Source organism: Heptranchias perlo, unplaced genomic scaffold, assembly GCF_035084215.1.
Source record: "Heptranchias perlo isolate sHepPer1 unplaced genomic scaffold, sHepPer1.hap1 HAP1_SCAFFOLD_156, whole genome shotgun sequence".
NCBI classification, from domain to species: domain Eukaryota; kingdom Metazoa; phylum Chordata; class Chondrichthyes; order Hexanchiformes; family Hexanchidae; genus Heptranchias; species Heptranchias perlo.
Window position 1 is genome coordinate 92,954 of NW_027138817.1, and position 14,547 is coordinate 107,500.

Sequence of the window (14,547 nt, forward strand, 5' to 3'; positions counted from 1 at the left end):
TAGAGGGTTGTTTTTCAAACTGGAGGCCTGTGACCAGCGGTGTGCCTCAGGGATCGGTGCTGGGTCCGCTGTTATTTGTTATTTATATTAATGATTTGGATGAGAATTTAGGAGGCATGGTTAGTAAGTTTGCAGGTGACACCAAGATTGGTGGCATTGTGGACAGTGAAGGAGGTTATCTAGGATTGCAACGGGATCTTGATAAATTGGGCCAGTGGGCCGATGAATGGCAGATGGAGTTTTATTCAGATAAACGTGAGGTGATGCATTTTGGTAGATCGAATCGGGCCAGGACCTACTCCGTTAATGGTAGGGCGTTGGGGAGAGTTATAGAACAAAGAGATCTAGGAGTACAGGTTCATAGCTCCTTGAAAGTGGAGTCACAGGTGGATAGGGTGGTGAAGAAGGCATTCAGCATGCTTGGTTTCATTGGTCAGAACATTGAATACAGGAGTTGGGATGTCTTGTTGAAGTTGTACAAGACATTAGTAAGGCCACACTTGGAATACTGTGTACAGTTCTGGTCACCCTATTATAGAAAGGATATTATTAAACTAGAAAGAGTGCAGAAAAGATTTACTAGGATGCTACCGGGACTTGATGGTTTGACTTATAGGGAGAGGTTGGATAGACTGAGACTTTTTCCCTGGAGAGTAGGAGGTTTAGGGGTGATCTTATAGAAGTCTATAAAATAATGAGGGGCATAGATAAGGTAGATAGTCAAAATCTTTTCCCAAAGGTAGGGGAGTCTATAACGAGGGGGCATAGATTTAAGGTGAGAGGGGAGAGATACAAAAGGGTCCAGAGGGGCAGTTTTTTCACTCAAAGGGTGGTGAGTGTCTGGAACGAGCTGCCAGAGGCAGTAGTGGAGGCGGGTACAATTTTGTCTTTTAAAAAGCATTTGGACAGTTACATGGGTAAGATGGGTATAGAGGGATATGGGCCAAGTGCAGGCAATTGGGACTAGCTTAGTGGTATAAACTGGGCGACATGGACATGTTGGGCCGAAGGGCCTGTTTCCATGTTGTAAACTTCTATGATTCTATCTAAGGAAGGATATACTTGCCTTAGAGGCGGTGCAACCGAGGTTCACTAGATTAATTCCTGGGATGAGAGTGTTGTCCTATGAGGAGAGGTTGAGTAGAATGGGCCTATACTCTCTGGAGTTTACAAGAATGAGGGTTGATCTCATTGAAACATACAAGATTTTGAGGGTGCTTGACAGGGTAGATGCTGAGAGGTTGTTTCCCCTGGTTGGCGAGTCTAGAACTAGGGGGCATAGTCTCAGGATAAGGGGTCGGTCATTTAAGACTGAGATGAGGAGGAATTTCTTCACTCAGAGGGTTGTGGACCTTTAGAATTCTCAACCCCAGAGGGCTTTGGATGCTGAGTCACTGAGTATTTTCAAGATTGAGATAGATTTTTGGACTCTAGGGAATCAAGGGATATGGGGATCAGGCAGGAAAGTGGAGTTGAGGTTGAAGATCAGCCACGATCTGATTGAACGGTGGAGCAGGCTTGAGGGGCCGAATGGCCTACTCCTGCTCCTATTTCTTATGTTCTTATGGTCTCAGCACCGATCCTTATGAAACACCACTTCTCACCGTCCGCCAGTCTGAGTAACTACCTTTAACCCCTACTCCCTGTTTTCTGTTTTGTAGCCAGCTTGCTATCCATTCTGCTAATTGTCCCGACTCCACATGCTCTGACCTCAGTCGTGAGCCTACAATGCAGTACCCAATCCAAATATATTACACTTACTGCATTACCCTTGTCTACTTTCTGTTACTTCTTCAAAGAATTCAATAAGTTTGGTCAAGCATGACCTTCCCTTCTGAAATCTGTGCTGACTATTTATTATATTTTCAGTTTCCAGATGTTTTTCTATTACATCTGTGAGTAAAGATTCCATTATCTTTCCTACCGACGTTAAGCTAATTGGTCTAGAGTTCCCTGGACTGGTTCTATCTCCCTTTTTAAATATCGGAGTCACATTAACTGTCCGCCAATCCTCTGGCACTATTCCCTTTTCTAATGAATTTTTATATATATGTAATAGCGCCTCTGCTATCTCCTCCCTAACTTCTTTAAAATGCGCGGATACAATCCATCTGGACCAGGGGTTTTATCCTCTCTAAGTTTGATTAGTTTATCAATTATCTCCCCCTTTCTATCTTAAATGTCTTTATATCTTTTTTGATCTCTTCTTCTTCTTCTAATCTCCTGCCCACCATGTTCATCTCCCTGGTAAATACTGAGGCAAAGTAACTATTCAATGTTTCTGCCATTTCGCTGTCATTACCTGTGAGTTTATCGTGTGTTTCCCTTAGTGGCCCTATCCCTTTCCCTTTCCCTATCCCTTTCCCTATCCCTTTCCCTATCCCTTTCCCTATCCCTTTCCCTATCCCTTTCCCTATCCCTTTCCCTATCCCGATTTTTCTTTTGTTATTTGTGTGTCTGTAGAATACTTCACTATTTCTTTTTATATTCCTTGATTATTTAATTTTCTAGTTTCTCTTTGCCTTCCTAATTATTCTTTTTTAAACTTCTTCCCTAACCTCTGTGTTCCCTTTTGTCCTCCTCTCCTTTACTGTCCATGTACTCAGTGTGTGCCTTTTTCTTTAGTTTCAATTTTACCCTTATCTCTTTATCCATCCATGGGGTATCATTACTGGCGAGTTTGTTCCTGCTTTTAGTGGGATATATTTCTCTTGGACTCTATTGATCACCCGTTTAAATGTTTCCCATTGCTGTTCTCTCTCTTTGTCTGACAGTACATTTTTCTAGTTTATTTTCACTAGTTCCATTCTCATCTCCTGAAAATCAGCTTTTTTCTAATTTATTACTTTGATCTTTGTCCTTCTCAATCTTTATCTTAAACCTTATTGTGTTGTGATCGCTATTGCCTAGCTGTTCCCAATGCTTACTTCTCTGATCTGTTCTGGTTCATTTCCCATTACTAGATCCAGCAGTGATTCCTCTCTTTTTGGGCTTTTTACATACTGAGTAAGAAAGGGGTCCTGCGCACATTGTAAAAACCATTTCCTGTACCTCTTTATCTACCCACCTTACGGAATACGTTCCTTTATTAGCTGAGGCATAGAATATAAGAGCAGGGAGGTTATGCTGGAACTGTACAAAACATTGGTTAGGCCACAGCTTGAGTACTGCTTACGTTTCTGGTCACCATATTTCAGGAAAGATGTGATTGCACTAGAGAGGGTACAGAGGAGATTTACGAGGATGTTGCCAGGGCTGGAGAATTTTAGCTATGAGGAAAGATTGGATAGGCTGGGGTTGTTTTCTTTGGAACAAAGGAGGCTGAGGGCTGATTTGATTGCGGTGTATAAAATTATGACGGGACCAGATAGAGTGGACCTATTTCCCTTAGCAGGGGTCAGTGACCAGGGGGCATAGATTTAAAGTGATTGGTAGAAGGATTAGAGGGGAGCTAAGGAGAATTTTTTTCACCCAGAGGGTGGTGGGGGTCTGGAACTCACTGCCTGAAAGGGTGGTAGAGGCAGAAACCCTCAACTCATTTAAAAAGTACGTGGATGAGCATTTGAAGTGCCGTAACCTACAGGGCTACGGACCAAGTGCTGGAAAGTGGGATTCAGCTGGCCAGAATGGCCTCCTTCTGTGCCGTAACTTTCTACCTCTTGCCGGTTTATTTGGGGGTAGTTAAAATCTCCCATGATTATTGTTCTATGTCCTTTGCTCATTTGACATATTTGCTCACATATTTCTTCCTCCACCTCCTTTCCACTATTAGATGGTCTGTAGGATACCTCGATCAGTGTGATCAATCCCTTATCTTTTTCAATCCATATGGATTCTGTTTCTATCCTTCTGTTAGTTATGTCCCTTTTTTCTACTGCCATTATATTATCTCTAATTAGTACAGATCCTCCACCCTCTTCCTTCCCTATCCTTTCTGATTATCTTATATCCTGCAATATTTAGTTGTCAGTCCTGTTCTTTCTGTAGCCATGTTTCAGTTATTCCTAACAAACCCGGTTCCTCACTCCAGATTATAGCCTCCAGTTCCCCCGTTTTATTTTGGACGCTGCGTACATTGTAGTCCAGGTAGTATAATTCACCTTTATTAGTTCTTCCTTTTACTTTATTTCTAACAGTCCTTTTATACTTCTGTTTTATAACGATATTTGTTTGACCGTTTACGTTGTCTTTATTCCTTACCCTGGTCTGATCTTTACACTCATCTCCTGTTTCTTTTATCTTTAGGTGTTTGTTATTGCTACCAGATCCCTCCCTTCTCCACAGCCCTATTTATCCTTTCCGCTGGGAATCTGGTCCCATTCCGGTTCAGGTGGAGCCTGAACCAGTGGTCGAGCTCCTTCCTGTCTCAGTATTGGTCCCAGTGTCCCATGAAATGGAACCCCTCCTTCCCACACCAATCTTTCAGCCACCCATTCACCTTTCTGATCTGTCTATCCCTACGCCAATTAGCACGTGACTCGGGTACTAATCCTGAGATTACCACCGGTGAGGTCCTGCTTTTTAAATTTAGCTCCTAGCTTCTGATATTCCCTTAACAGGACCTCCTCCTTGTTCTTTGTTATGTCATTGGTGCCGACATGGACCACAACAACTGGATCTACCCCCCCACCCCGCCCTTTCCAAGTTCCTCTCCAGATGCTCCGAGATGTCCTTTAGCCTTGTACCAGGTAACGCACCCTCCTGGACGCTCGGTGACGACTGCAGAGGATGCTATCTATCCCCCGATTATTGAATCCCCTATGACTACAACCTTTCTATTCTGATCCTCCCCACTTTGGACTGCCTCATGCTCCACAGTGCCATAGTTAGCATTCTCCCTGCAGCCTTCATCCTTATCCTCACAGGTATCAAGTACCTTGTACCTGTTGGATAGGACCAGTGTCTGTGGGACCTCCTTCTCTATCTCCCTCTCCCTTATGTGTCGGAGTTTCTCCAACTCACATTGCAGCTCAAAGACTCTGAACCGGAGTGTCTCAAGCCAGAGATATTTACTGCAGATGTGGCAATCCGGGACAGTCTCCTGTCCACAAGCTCCCACATACCGCAGTCCTGACACACAGCCTGTACGCCATCTCTAGTTTTTATTTACCAGTAGTTTATTTCTAGGACTAATAGAATCACTTGAGATCTAGATTATAATTAGTAAATGGATTTAGCTTGATTTCAAAATAATTATTAATTACTTAGCCTTTTTATTAAATGTTATGTATTTTTTATTAAGTTTTAAAAGTTGATAGATTAGTTTATAGTCCCTTGGTTTAAATCTTAGCTTAGCACCTCCTTCCCCCACCCCTGCACCAAATTCCCACACTCACCAAAGTTGAAAGTCCTCACTCTGTTAACAATTCACTCCGTTAGAAGTTCACCCTCTGTCTTTACCAACCTCTGTGCTCTATCAAAACCCATGATCTTGAACACCTTTATCAAATCTCTCCTTAACCTACTCTGCTTTAAGGGAAACAATCCCAGCTTCTCCAATCTCTCCCCCCTTTTTTTATTCGTTCATGGGATGTGGGTGTCGCTGGCGAGGCCGGTATTTATTGCCCATCCCTAATTGCCCTTGAGAAGGTGGTGGTGAGCCGCCTTCTTGAACCGCTGCAGTCCGTGTGGTGAAGGTTCTCCCACAGTGCTGTTAGGAAGGGAGTTCCAGGATTTTGACCCAGCGACAATGAAGGAATAGCGATATACATAACTGAAGTCCTCATCCCTGGTATCATTCCAGTAAATCTCCTCTGCACCGTCTCCAGTGGAGGAAGATTCTTTACCGGGATCATCGAGATTCAAGCTGGAGGAGAAAAGTGAGTCCAAAATGGTTCCATATCTCTTTGGGAGTGTTAGTAACTTTACAATCAGAAGGATTCATAAAAATGACAAGGCACAGAATTTGGTAAGCAAAGAGGAGGGGGTAGTGGGGAGAGGCTGCAGGAAGTGAACATGATGCTACTTTCCAGCAGTTAGCATCTAATCCAATTCACAAAGGTTACATGCGGAGATGGTCAGAATGATTCAGGCTGAGGTGACTGGGGAAATCTTCACCAGAGATAGTAAATGGCAGCCTAGATGCAGAAACAGAGCTACATGAGAGAGACAAATAGAGCCGGGGGGGGAAGAGGGAGCCGGATCGGGGATAGGTGACTGAGATGCGCCGGTTGGCTGATATAACTGTGCCCATCAAGAGGGGATTAGTTTACAGAGTGTGATTTGTCACAGGATATTATTATACAAACAGTGGTCAAAGGTAAGAGTGGGCTGATCACGGGTTGACTGACCGAGTTCAAGGACCGCCAGAACAGCAAAATTAGAGTGTGTCCTCGGGTAAATATACACTGCTTCAACGAACAAAGTGCTGTTTCAGCAGCTGCTAGCAACCAAACGGGCCTGTGGCGCTGCCGAAAATCAAACAACGGCTCACCAGCTCAAACTCTATTCAGACTGGTGATAGAAAGGGCAGCAATAACCCTAAGGGAGGCGACAACTCACTCTCACAATGGTCACACCTTCGTGGTACTCACCTCACACGACAGGGTGTCGTAAACCTTCCACACGTTCACCACTGTCACATTCCACTTGGTCTTATCAGATATCATGTTCAGAAAGTCCTAGACAGGTCATCAGTAAACAGAACACATCACCACATCAGAAAGTGCATCACTTCATTGATTGTACACATCAGGGTTAGGCGGGAGAGGGCGAGGGTCGCGCGCTCCCGCTGGGGGCCGGGTCTCCGAGGGGGCGAGAGGGTCGTGCGCTCCCGCCGGGGGCCGGCTCTCCCGAGCGGGCGAGGGTCGCACGCCCCCGCCAGGGGGAGCTCTCTGAATTGTTGCACTTATACATTCCCCCAGTCAATGAGCAGAACCACATTACATCTGGATACACTGATCAAAATGTCCTCTCAAAAACACTAAAAGATCCTCAGAATTAATTCCCCCACTCTGTCCCTGTGAGCGAACTTGTGACCAGATCAGTCAGTCAAAGGCAGTCAATAGTGAACTGGTGGCAAGGCAAGTCAGTAAAAGCCATTCTCTCAGGAAGTAGTGAATTCGTCAAGGCACTCTATGGGGAACTAGTGACAAGATCAGTCAGTCAAAGTCATTCTATAAGGAACTAGTTACCAGAGCAGTCAGTCAAAATCACTCTCTATGGAAATAGTGTCCAGAGCAGTCAGTCAGTGGCTGCAGAGATAGTGGTTGTATTGGTTTTGATCTTCCAGACTTCCCTGGATTCTAGAACAGACCCAGTGGATTGGAAGGTAGCAAATGTAACCCCGCTATTCAGTTAGCCTGACATCAGTCGTCGGGAAAATGCTGGAATCCATTGTTAAGGAAGTGGTAACAGGGCACTTAGAAAATCATAATATGATTAGGCAGAGTCAACGTGGTTTTATGAACGGGAAATCTTGTTTGACAAATTTATTAGAATTTTGAGGATGTAACTAGCAGGGTAGATAAAGGGGAACCAGTGGATGTAGTATATTTGGATTTTCAAAAGGCTTTTGATAAGTTGCCACACAAGAGGTGGTTACACAAGATAAGGGCTCATGGGGTTGGGGTTAATATATTAGCATGGATAGATAATTGGTTAACGGACAGAAAATAGAGAGCAATGATAAACAGGTCATTTTCAGGATGGCAGGCTGTAACTAGTGGGGTGTCGAAGGATTGGTGATTGGACCTCAGCTATTTACAATCTATATTAATGACTTAGATGAAGGGACCGAGTGTAATGTATCCAAGTTTGCTGATGATACAAAGCTTGGTGGGAAAATAAGCTGTGAGGAGGACACAAAGAGTCTGCAAAAGGACATAGCCAGGTTAAGTGAGTGGGCAAGAAGGTGGCAGATGGAGTATAATGTGGGGAAATGTGAGGTTATTCACTTTGGTAGGAAGAATAGAAAAACAGAACATTTTTTAAATGGTGAGAAACTATTAAATAGTATTCATACAGATTTGGGTGTCTTCGTACAAGAAACACAGAAAGTTAACATGCAGGTACAGCAAGCAATTAGGAAGGCAAATGGCATGTTGGCCTTTATTGCAAAGGGGTTGGAGTACAAGAGTAAGGAAGTCTTACTACAATTGTACAGGGCTTTGGTGAGACCTCACCTGGAGTACTGTGTACGGTTGTGGTCTCCTTATCTAAGGAAGGATATACTTGCCTTAAAGGCGGTGCATCGAAGGTTCACTAGATTAATTCCTGGGATGAGAGGGTTGTCCTATGAGGAGAGATTGAGTAGAACGGGCCCACACTCTCTGGAGTTTAGAAGAATGAGAGGTGATCTCATTGAAACATAAGATTCTGAGGGGGCCTGACAGGGTAGATGCTGACAGATTGTTTCCCCTGGTTGGAGAGTCCAGAAGTAGGGGACATAGTCTCAGGGTAAGGGGTCGGCCATTTAAGACAGAGATGAAGAAAAAATTTTTCACTCAGAGGGTTGTGAATCTTTGGAATTCTCTACCCCAGAGGGCTGTGGATGCTGAGTCACTGAGTATATTCATGGCTGAGATCGATAGATTTTTCGACTCTAGGGGAATCAAGGGATATGGGGATCGGGCGGGAAAGTGGAGTTGAGGTCGAAGATCAGCCATGATCTTGTTTAATGGCGGAGATGGCTCGAGGGGGTGTACGGCCTACTCCTATTTCTTATGTTATTATGTTCAAAGCCAGTCAATAGGAAACTCGTGAACAGATCAGTCAGTCAAGGGTAGTCAATAGGGAACGAGTGAACAGATTACAGTCAAAGGCACTCTATAGGGAACGAGTGAACAGATCAGTCAGAGACAGAGAAAAAGAAAAAAAAAAGACTACTTGCATTTCTACAGCACCTTTCACAATGTCCCACGACCTCAGGACGTCCCAGAGGGCTTTACAGCCAATGACGTACTTTTGAAGCATAGTCACTGTTGTTTGAAACGCGGCAGCCAATTTGCGCACAGCAAGATCCCACAAACAGCAATTCGATAATGACCAGATAATCTGTTTTTTTTTTAGTGATGTTGGTTGAGGGACAAATATTGGTCAGGACACTGGGGGAACTGCCCTGCCCTGGTCAGCTCAGGTTGGTCAACAGCAGAGATTGAACCTGGGACTTCCCTGGTCTGGATGGCTCCATTTTAAAAACATATTTATTCATTCTTGGGATGCGGGCATCGCTGGCAAAGTCGGCATTCATTGCTCATCCCTAGTTACCCACTGAGCCCAGGGCCAGCTGACAGCTTGTATTATTGAAATGTGATTTGCCGCCTAATGTGTATATTATTCCTCAGGGGCAGCCACAACACTGTGACCCATGAAGCTGCTTCCCTTCTGTGGTCTGCAAAATGAAGCAGTTTCACCAACAGAAATGTTGCCAAAGTTCTGTTTCAGTTACAATGACCACAACAAATGGTCTGTTTTAGCCAGATGTCGAGGGAGGAGCCAAGTCATTTAAATCAAATGCAAACATCTTGTGCCGAGTGCTGGGATTGTGTTCAATTTAGCGGTTTCGTTTTTGGAGCTTAACGGACTGTTAAAAGTCTGACTGATCCAGGTTATTTTCTGGAAAGCATTTCTCAACCTGATAAGTGCGAATCGGAGAGAAGGCGGGCGCGTGGGGCGGGGGCCACGTCACAGGGCCCGCGGCAGGGTGGGGGGAGGGCCACGTCACAGGGCCCGCGGCAGGGTGGGCGGGGGCCACGTCACAGGGCCCGCGGCAGGGTGGGCGGGGGCCACGTCACAGGGCCCGCGGCGGGGGGGGGGGCGGGGGCCACGTCACAGGGCCCGCGGCGGGGGGGGGCGGGGGGGGCCAATACGCCCTCTATAGACAACGAAAACAGTCACTGAGGTAAAAAGATGTGCTTTTGCGTGGCAGGCATGACTATTTGTTATTTGCTTGATGAGATGGCCTCGTGTAAGTACCGCAGTAAAATTCATGCTGCATTGTTTCTATTATGTATTTGTTCTACGGCTTAATGGATATGTTTGTCTGTTAAAGTCTGTCAAAGTTTGATGCAGTGTTACTGCAGCCGACTGAAGATCGAGGAGGATCCCATGGAGACCTGTGATACAACCAGGAAGTTGAATTGCAGAGTACTCTGTAAAGTTCATCGACATACCGAGGCAAGTGAAAACGCTGGGATTAGGAGCAGAGGGTCACCTATAGGATTGGCCTGAGGTGCTAAATTATCGTCCCCCAGAAATGTAAAGTAGAAAAGAGGAAATGCTTCCCCCTCTCCTGAATACACACAACAGCCCAAAGATTGCCATAGTAACTGAGAGGAAAAGCATATACCCTGCGTACAAAGACAACAATCCAAATGGGGAGCGGAGCCTCCCGTATACGTCAGCCGTGTCTCGGTGGGAGCACTCTCCCCTCCGAGTCAGAGGGTCGTGGGTTCAAGCCCCACTCCAGAGACTGGAGCACATATTCCAGGCTGACACTATCGTGCAGGAGGGAGGGTGGGCCGCACTGTCGGGGGGAGGGGCAGTGCTGAGGGAGGGCCGCACTGTCGGGGGGAGGGGCAGTGCTGAGGGTGGGCCGCACTGTCGGGGGGAGGGGCAGTGCTGAGGGAGGGCCGCACTGTCGGGGGGAGGGGCAGTGCTGAGGGTGGGCCGCACTGTCGGGGGGAGGGGCAGTGCTGAGGGAGGGCCGCACTGTCGGGGGGAGGGGCAGTGCTGAGGGAGGGCCGCACTGTCGGGGGGGAGGGGCAGTGCTGAGGGAGGGCCGCACTGTCGGGGGGGAGGGGCAGTGCTGAGGGAGGGCCGCACTGTCGGGGGGGAGGGGCAGTGCTGAGGGAGGGCCGCACTGTCGGGGGGAGGGGCAGTGCTGAGGGTGGGCCGCACTGTCGGGGGGAGGGGCAGTGCTGAGGGAGGGCCGCACTGTCGGGGGGAGGGGCAGTGCTGAGGGTGGGCCGCACTGTTAGAGGTGCCGATGTTAAACCAAGGCTCTGACTGACCTCTCAGGTGGGTGTAAAAGATTCCCTGACCACCATCGAAAGAACTGCAGGATAGTTCTCCGTGGCCAATATCTATCCCTCAACCAATATCGCTAAAAGCAGATTACCTGCTCATTTATTTAATTGCTGTTTGTGGGATCTTGCTGTGCGCACATTGGTTGCCGAGTTTCCCACATCACAACAGTGACGACAGTTTAAAAGTGCTTCATTGGCTGTGAAGCACTTTGGGACAACTCGAGATTGTGAAAGGTGCTGCAGAAATTCAATTTACTCCTTTCGTTGTACAATCACACACAAAGCCCACACATTAGAAACTGATGTGTTAATGACAGGTCCTTCAAACTTGCCTGATTTTCCTGACATTTTTCCTGAACTTCCCTGCTGCCAATGGTCTCCTCACGCAGCTTCTGATAGCGGGGGCAGTTCAATATGGGGAACTTCAGAAACTGAAACAATTCACATTGTTCTTGTTAGACAATAGGTGAAAACAGCGAGGTGCCCAACGAGAACAACAATAAATGGGAGGAGAGACCGGGCCAGCCAGCTATCAATGTCAAGCCCTGTCCCAGTGAGTAATGTACCCCCACACTGTCCCATGGAGTGATCGAGGAGCAGGGACCCTGTCCCAGTGGGTAATGTACCCCCACACTGTCCCATGGAGTGATCGAGGAGCAGGGACCCTGTCCCAGTGGGTAATGTACCCCCACACTGTCCCATGGAGTGATCGAGGAGCAGGGACCCTGTCCCAGTGGGTAATGTACCCCCACACTGTCCCATGGAGTGATCGAGGAGCAGGGACCCTGTCCCAGTGAGTAATGTACCCCCACACTGTCCCATGGAGTGAGAGAGGAGCAGGGACCCTGTCCCAGTGAGTAATGTACCCCCACACTGTCCCATGGAGTGAGAGAGGAGCAGGGACCCTGTCCCAGTGAGTAATGTACCCCCACACTGTCCCATGGAGTGAGAGAGGAGCAGGGACCCTGTCCCAGTGAGTAATGTACCCCCACACTGTCCCATGGAGTGATCGAGGAGCAGGGACCCTGTCCCAGTGAGTAATGTACCCCCACACTGTCCCATGGAGTGAGAGAGGAGCAGGGACCCTGTCCCAGTGAGTAATGTACCCCCACACTGTCCCATGGAGTGATCGAGGAGCAGGGACCCTGTCCCAGTGAGTAATGTACCCCCACACTGTCCCATGGAGTGATCGAGGAGCAGGGACCCTGTCCCAGTGAGTAATGTACCCCCACACTGTCCCATGGAGTGATCGAGGAGCAGGGACCCTGTCCCAGTGAGTAATGTACCCCCACACTGTCCCATGGAGTGAGAGAGGAGCAGGGATCCTGTCCCAGTGAGTAATGTACCCCCACACTGTCCCATGGAGTGAGAGAGGAGCAGGGACCCTGTCCCAGTGGGTAATGTACCCCCACACTGTCCCATGGAGTGATCGAGGAGCAGGGACCCTGTCCCAGTGAGTAATGTACCTCCACACTGTCCCATGGAGTGAGAGAGGAGCAGGGACCCTGTCCCAGTGAGTAATGTACCCCCACACTGTCCCATGGAGTGAGAGAGGAGCAGGGACCCTGTCCCAGTGAGTAATGTACCCCCACACTGTCCCATGGAGTGAGAGAGGAGCAGGGACCCTGTCCCAGTGAGTAATGTACCTCCACACTGTCCCATGGAGTGAGAGAGGAGCAGGGACCCTGTCCCAGTGAGTAATGTACCCCCACACTGTCCCATGGAGTGATCGAGGAGCAGGGACCCTGTCCCAGTGGGTAATGTACCCCCACACTGTCCCATGGAGTGATCGAGGAGCAGGGACCCTGTCCCAGTGAGTAATGTACCCCCACACTGTCCCATGGAGTGAGAGAGGAGCAGGGACCCTGTCCCAGTGAGTAATGTACCCCCACACTGTCCCATGGAGTGATCGAGGAGCAGGGACCCTGTCCCAGTGAGTAATGTACCCCCACACTGTCCCATGGAGTGATCGAGGAGCAGGGACCCTGCCTAATGGAGTACTGCTCCCCCCTCCCCTCCCCTCCCAGTGTTACTGATACTTGCCTTGTCTTCTTTCACAGGCACTGTATGGACAGGAATTGGCTGCCAGTTGAGGTCCAGATGGAAGACCTGATGTCCTTGTGGAGGATACAGTGCAGCGAGATCCGCCTCGGCACTCATTAGAGTTCGGTCAACATCCGTGCTCCGAACATAAATCTACAACGGAGAGAGAACAAAGGGTCGAAGAGACATCAGACGTGCCCTCGAGGTCCAGCAGCTGCCAGAGATGGGAGCAGAAACCCCACCCAGGGTGCATTGTGCCCCCACACTGGTATGGCTGTTTTGTCAGTCATTGGGTCAATTCCCAACCAAACCCCATCACGGGGGCATCATCACCACTCGGACTGCAGTAATTCAAGGAGAAGGCCCACCACCACCTCACAGGGCAACTCGGGATGGGCAATAATTGGTGGCCTTCCCAGCATCAATCCTCATCCTGTGAAGAAGTGAAGAAGATCTTCGCTGTTGAAATCAAGGCTCGATGCTCCATCTTCTCGGGATCTGAAACCTTTGAGCTCCAGACCCTTTCTCCCCCACCTCCACCTCCAGACCCTCTCCCCCCCACCCCACCCCTCGCCAGCTCCAGACCCCTCTCTCCCCTCCCCCTCGCCAGCTCCAGACCCTCTCTCCCCTCCCCCACCTCCACCTCCAGACCCTCTCCCCCCCCACCCCACCCCTCGCCAGCTCCAGACCCTCTCTCCCCTCCCCCTCGCCAGCTCCAGACCCTCTCTCCCCTCCCCCTCGCCAGCTCCAGACCCTCTCTCCCCTCCCCCTCGCCAGCTCCAGACCCTCTCTCCCCTCCCCCTCGCCAGCTCCAGACCCTCTCTCCCCTCCCCCTCGCCAGCTCCAGACCCTCTCTCCCCTCCCCCTCGCCAGCTCCAGACCCTCTCTCCCCTCCCCCTCGCCAGCTCCAGACCCTCTCTCCCCTCCCCCTCGCCAGCTCCAGACCCTCTCTCCCCTCCCCCTCGCCAGCTCCAGACCCTCTCTCCCCTCCCCCTCGCCAGCTCCAGACCCTCTCTCCCCTCCCCCTCGCCAGCACCAGACCCTCTCTCCCCTCCCCCTCGCCAGCTCCAGACCCTCTCTCCCCTCCCCCTCGCCAGCTCCAGACCCTCTCTCCCCTCCCCCTCGCCAGCTCCAGACCCTCTCTCCCCTCCCCCTCGCCAGCTCCAGACCCTCTCTCCCCTCCCCCCTCGCCAGCTCCAGACCCTCTCTCCCCTCCCCCTCGCCAGCTCCAGACCCTCTCTCCCCTCCCCCTCGCCAGCTCCAGATCCTCTCTCCCCTCCCCCTCGCCAGCTCCAGACCCCTCTCTCCCCTCCCCCTCGCCAGCTCCAGACCCTCTCTCCCCCTCCCCCCTCGCCAGCTCCAGACCCTCTCTCCCCCTCCCCCTCGCCAGCTCCAGACCCTCTCTCCCCCTCCCCCTCGCCAGCTCCAGACCCTCTCTCCCCCTCCCCCTCGCCAGCTCCAGACCCTCTCTCCCCCCCCCGCCTCACCAGCTCCAGGTCCTCTCTTCCCCCCCCCCCCCCACAGCTCCAGACCCTCT

At 49.7% G+C, this 14,547-nt stretch overlaps 1 protein-coding gene across 1 annotated transcript in view; it reads right to left on the reverse strand.

The window, feature by feature from the left end:
• Positions 1–14,547, reverse strand: part of acp2 (acid phosphatase 2, lysosomal) — an 82,245-nt gene that overhangs the window by 67,458 nt on the left and 240 nt on the right. Inside the window, exons 2-4 of the mRNA XM_067977511.1 lie at positions 13,011–13,163; positions 11,300–11,398; positions 6,534–6,620 (exon numbers count right to left, since the gene is read on the reverse strand). Coding sequence (XP_067833612.1) covers positions 6,534–6,620; positions 11,300–11,398; positions 13,011–13,163 — 339 coding nt within the window. The remainder of the gene's footprint in view (positions 1–6,533; positions 6,621–11,299; positions 11,399–13,010; positions 13,164–14,547) is intronic.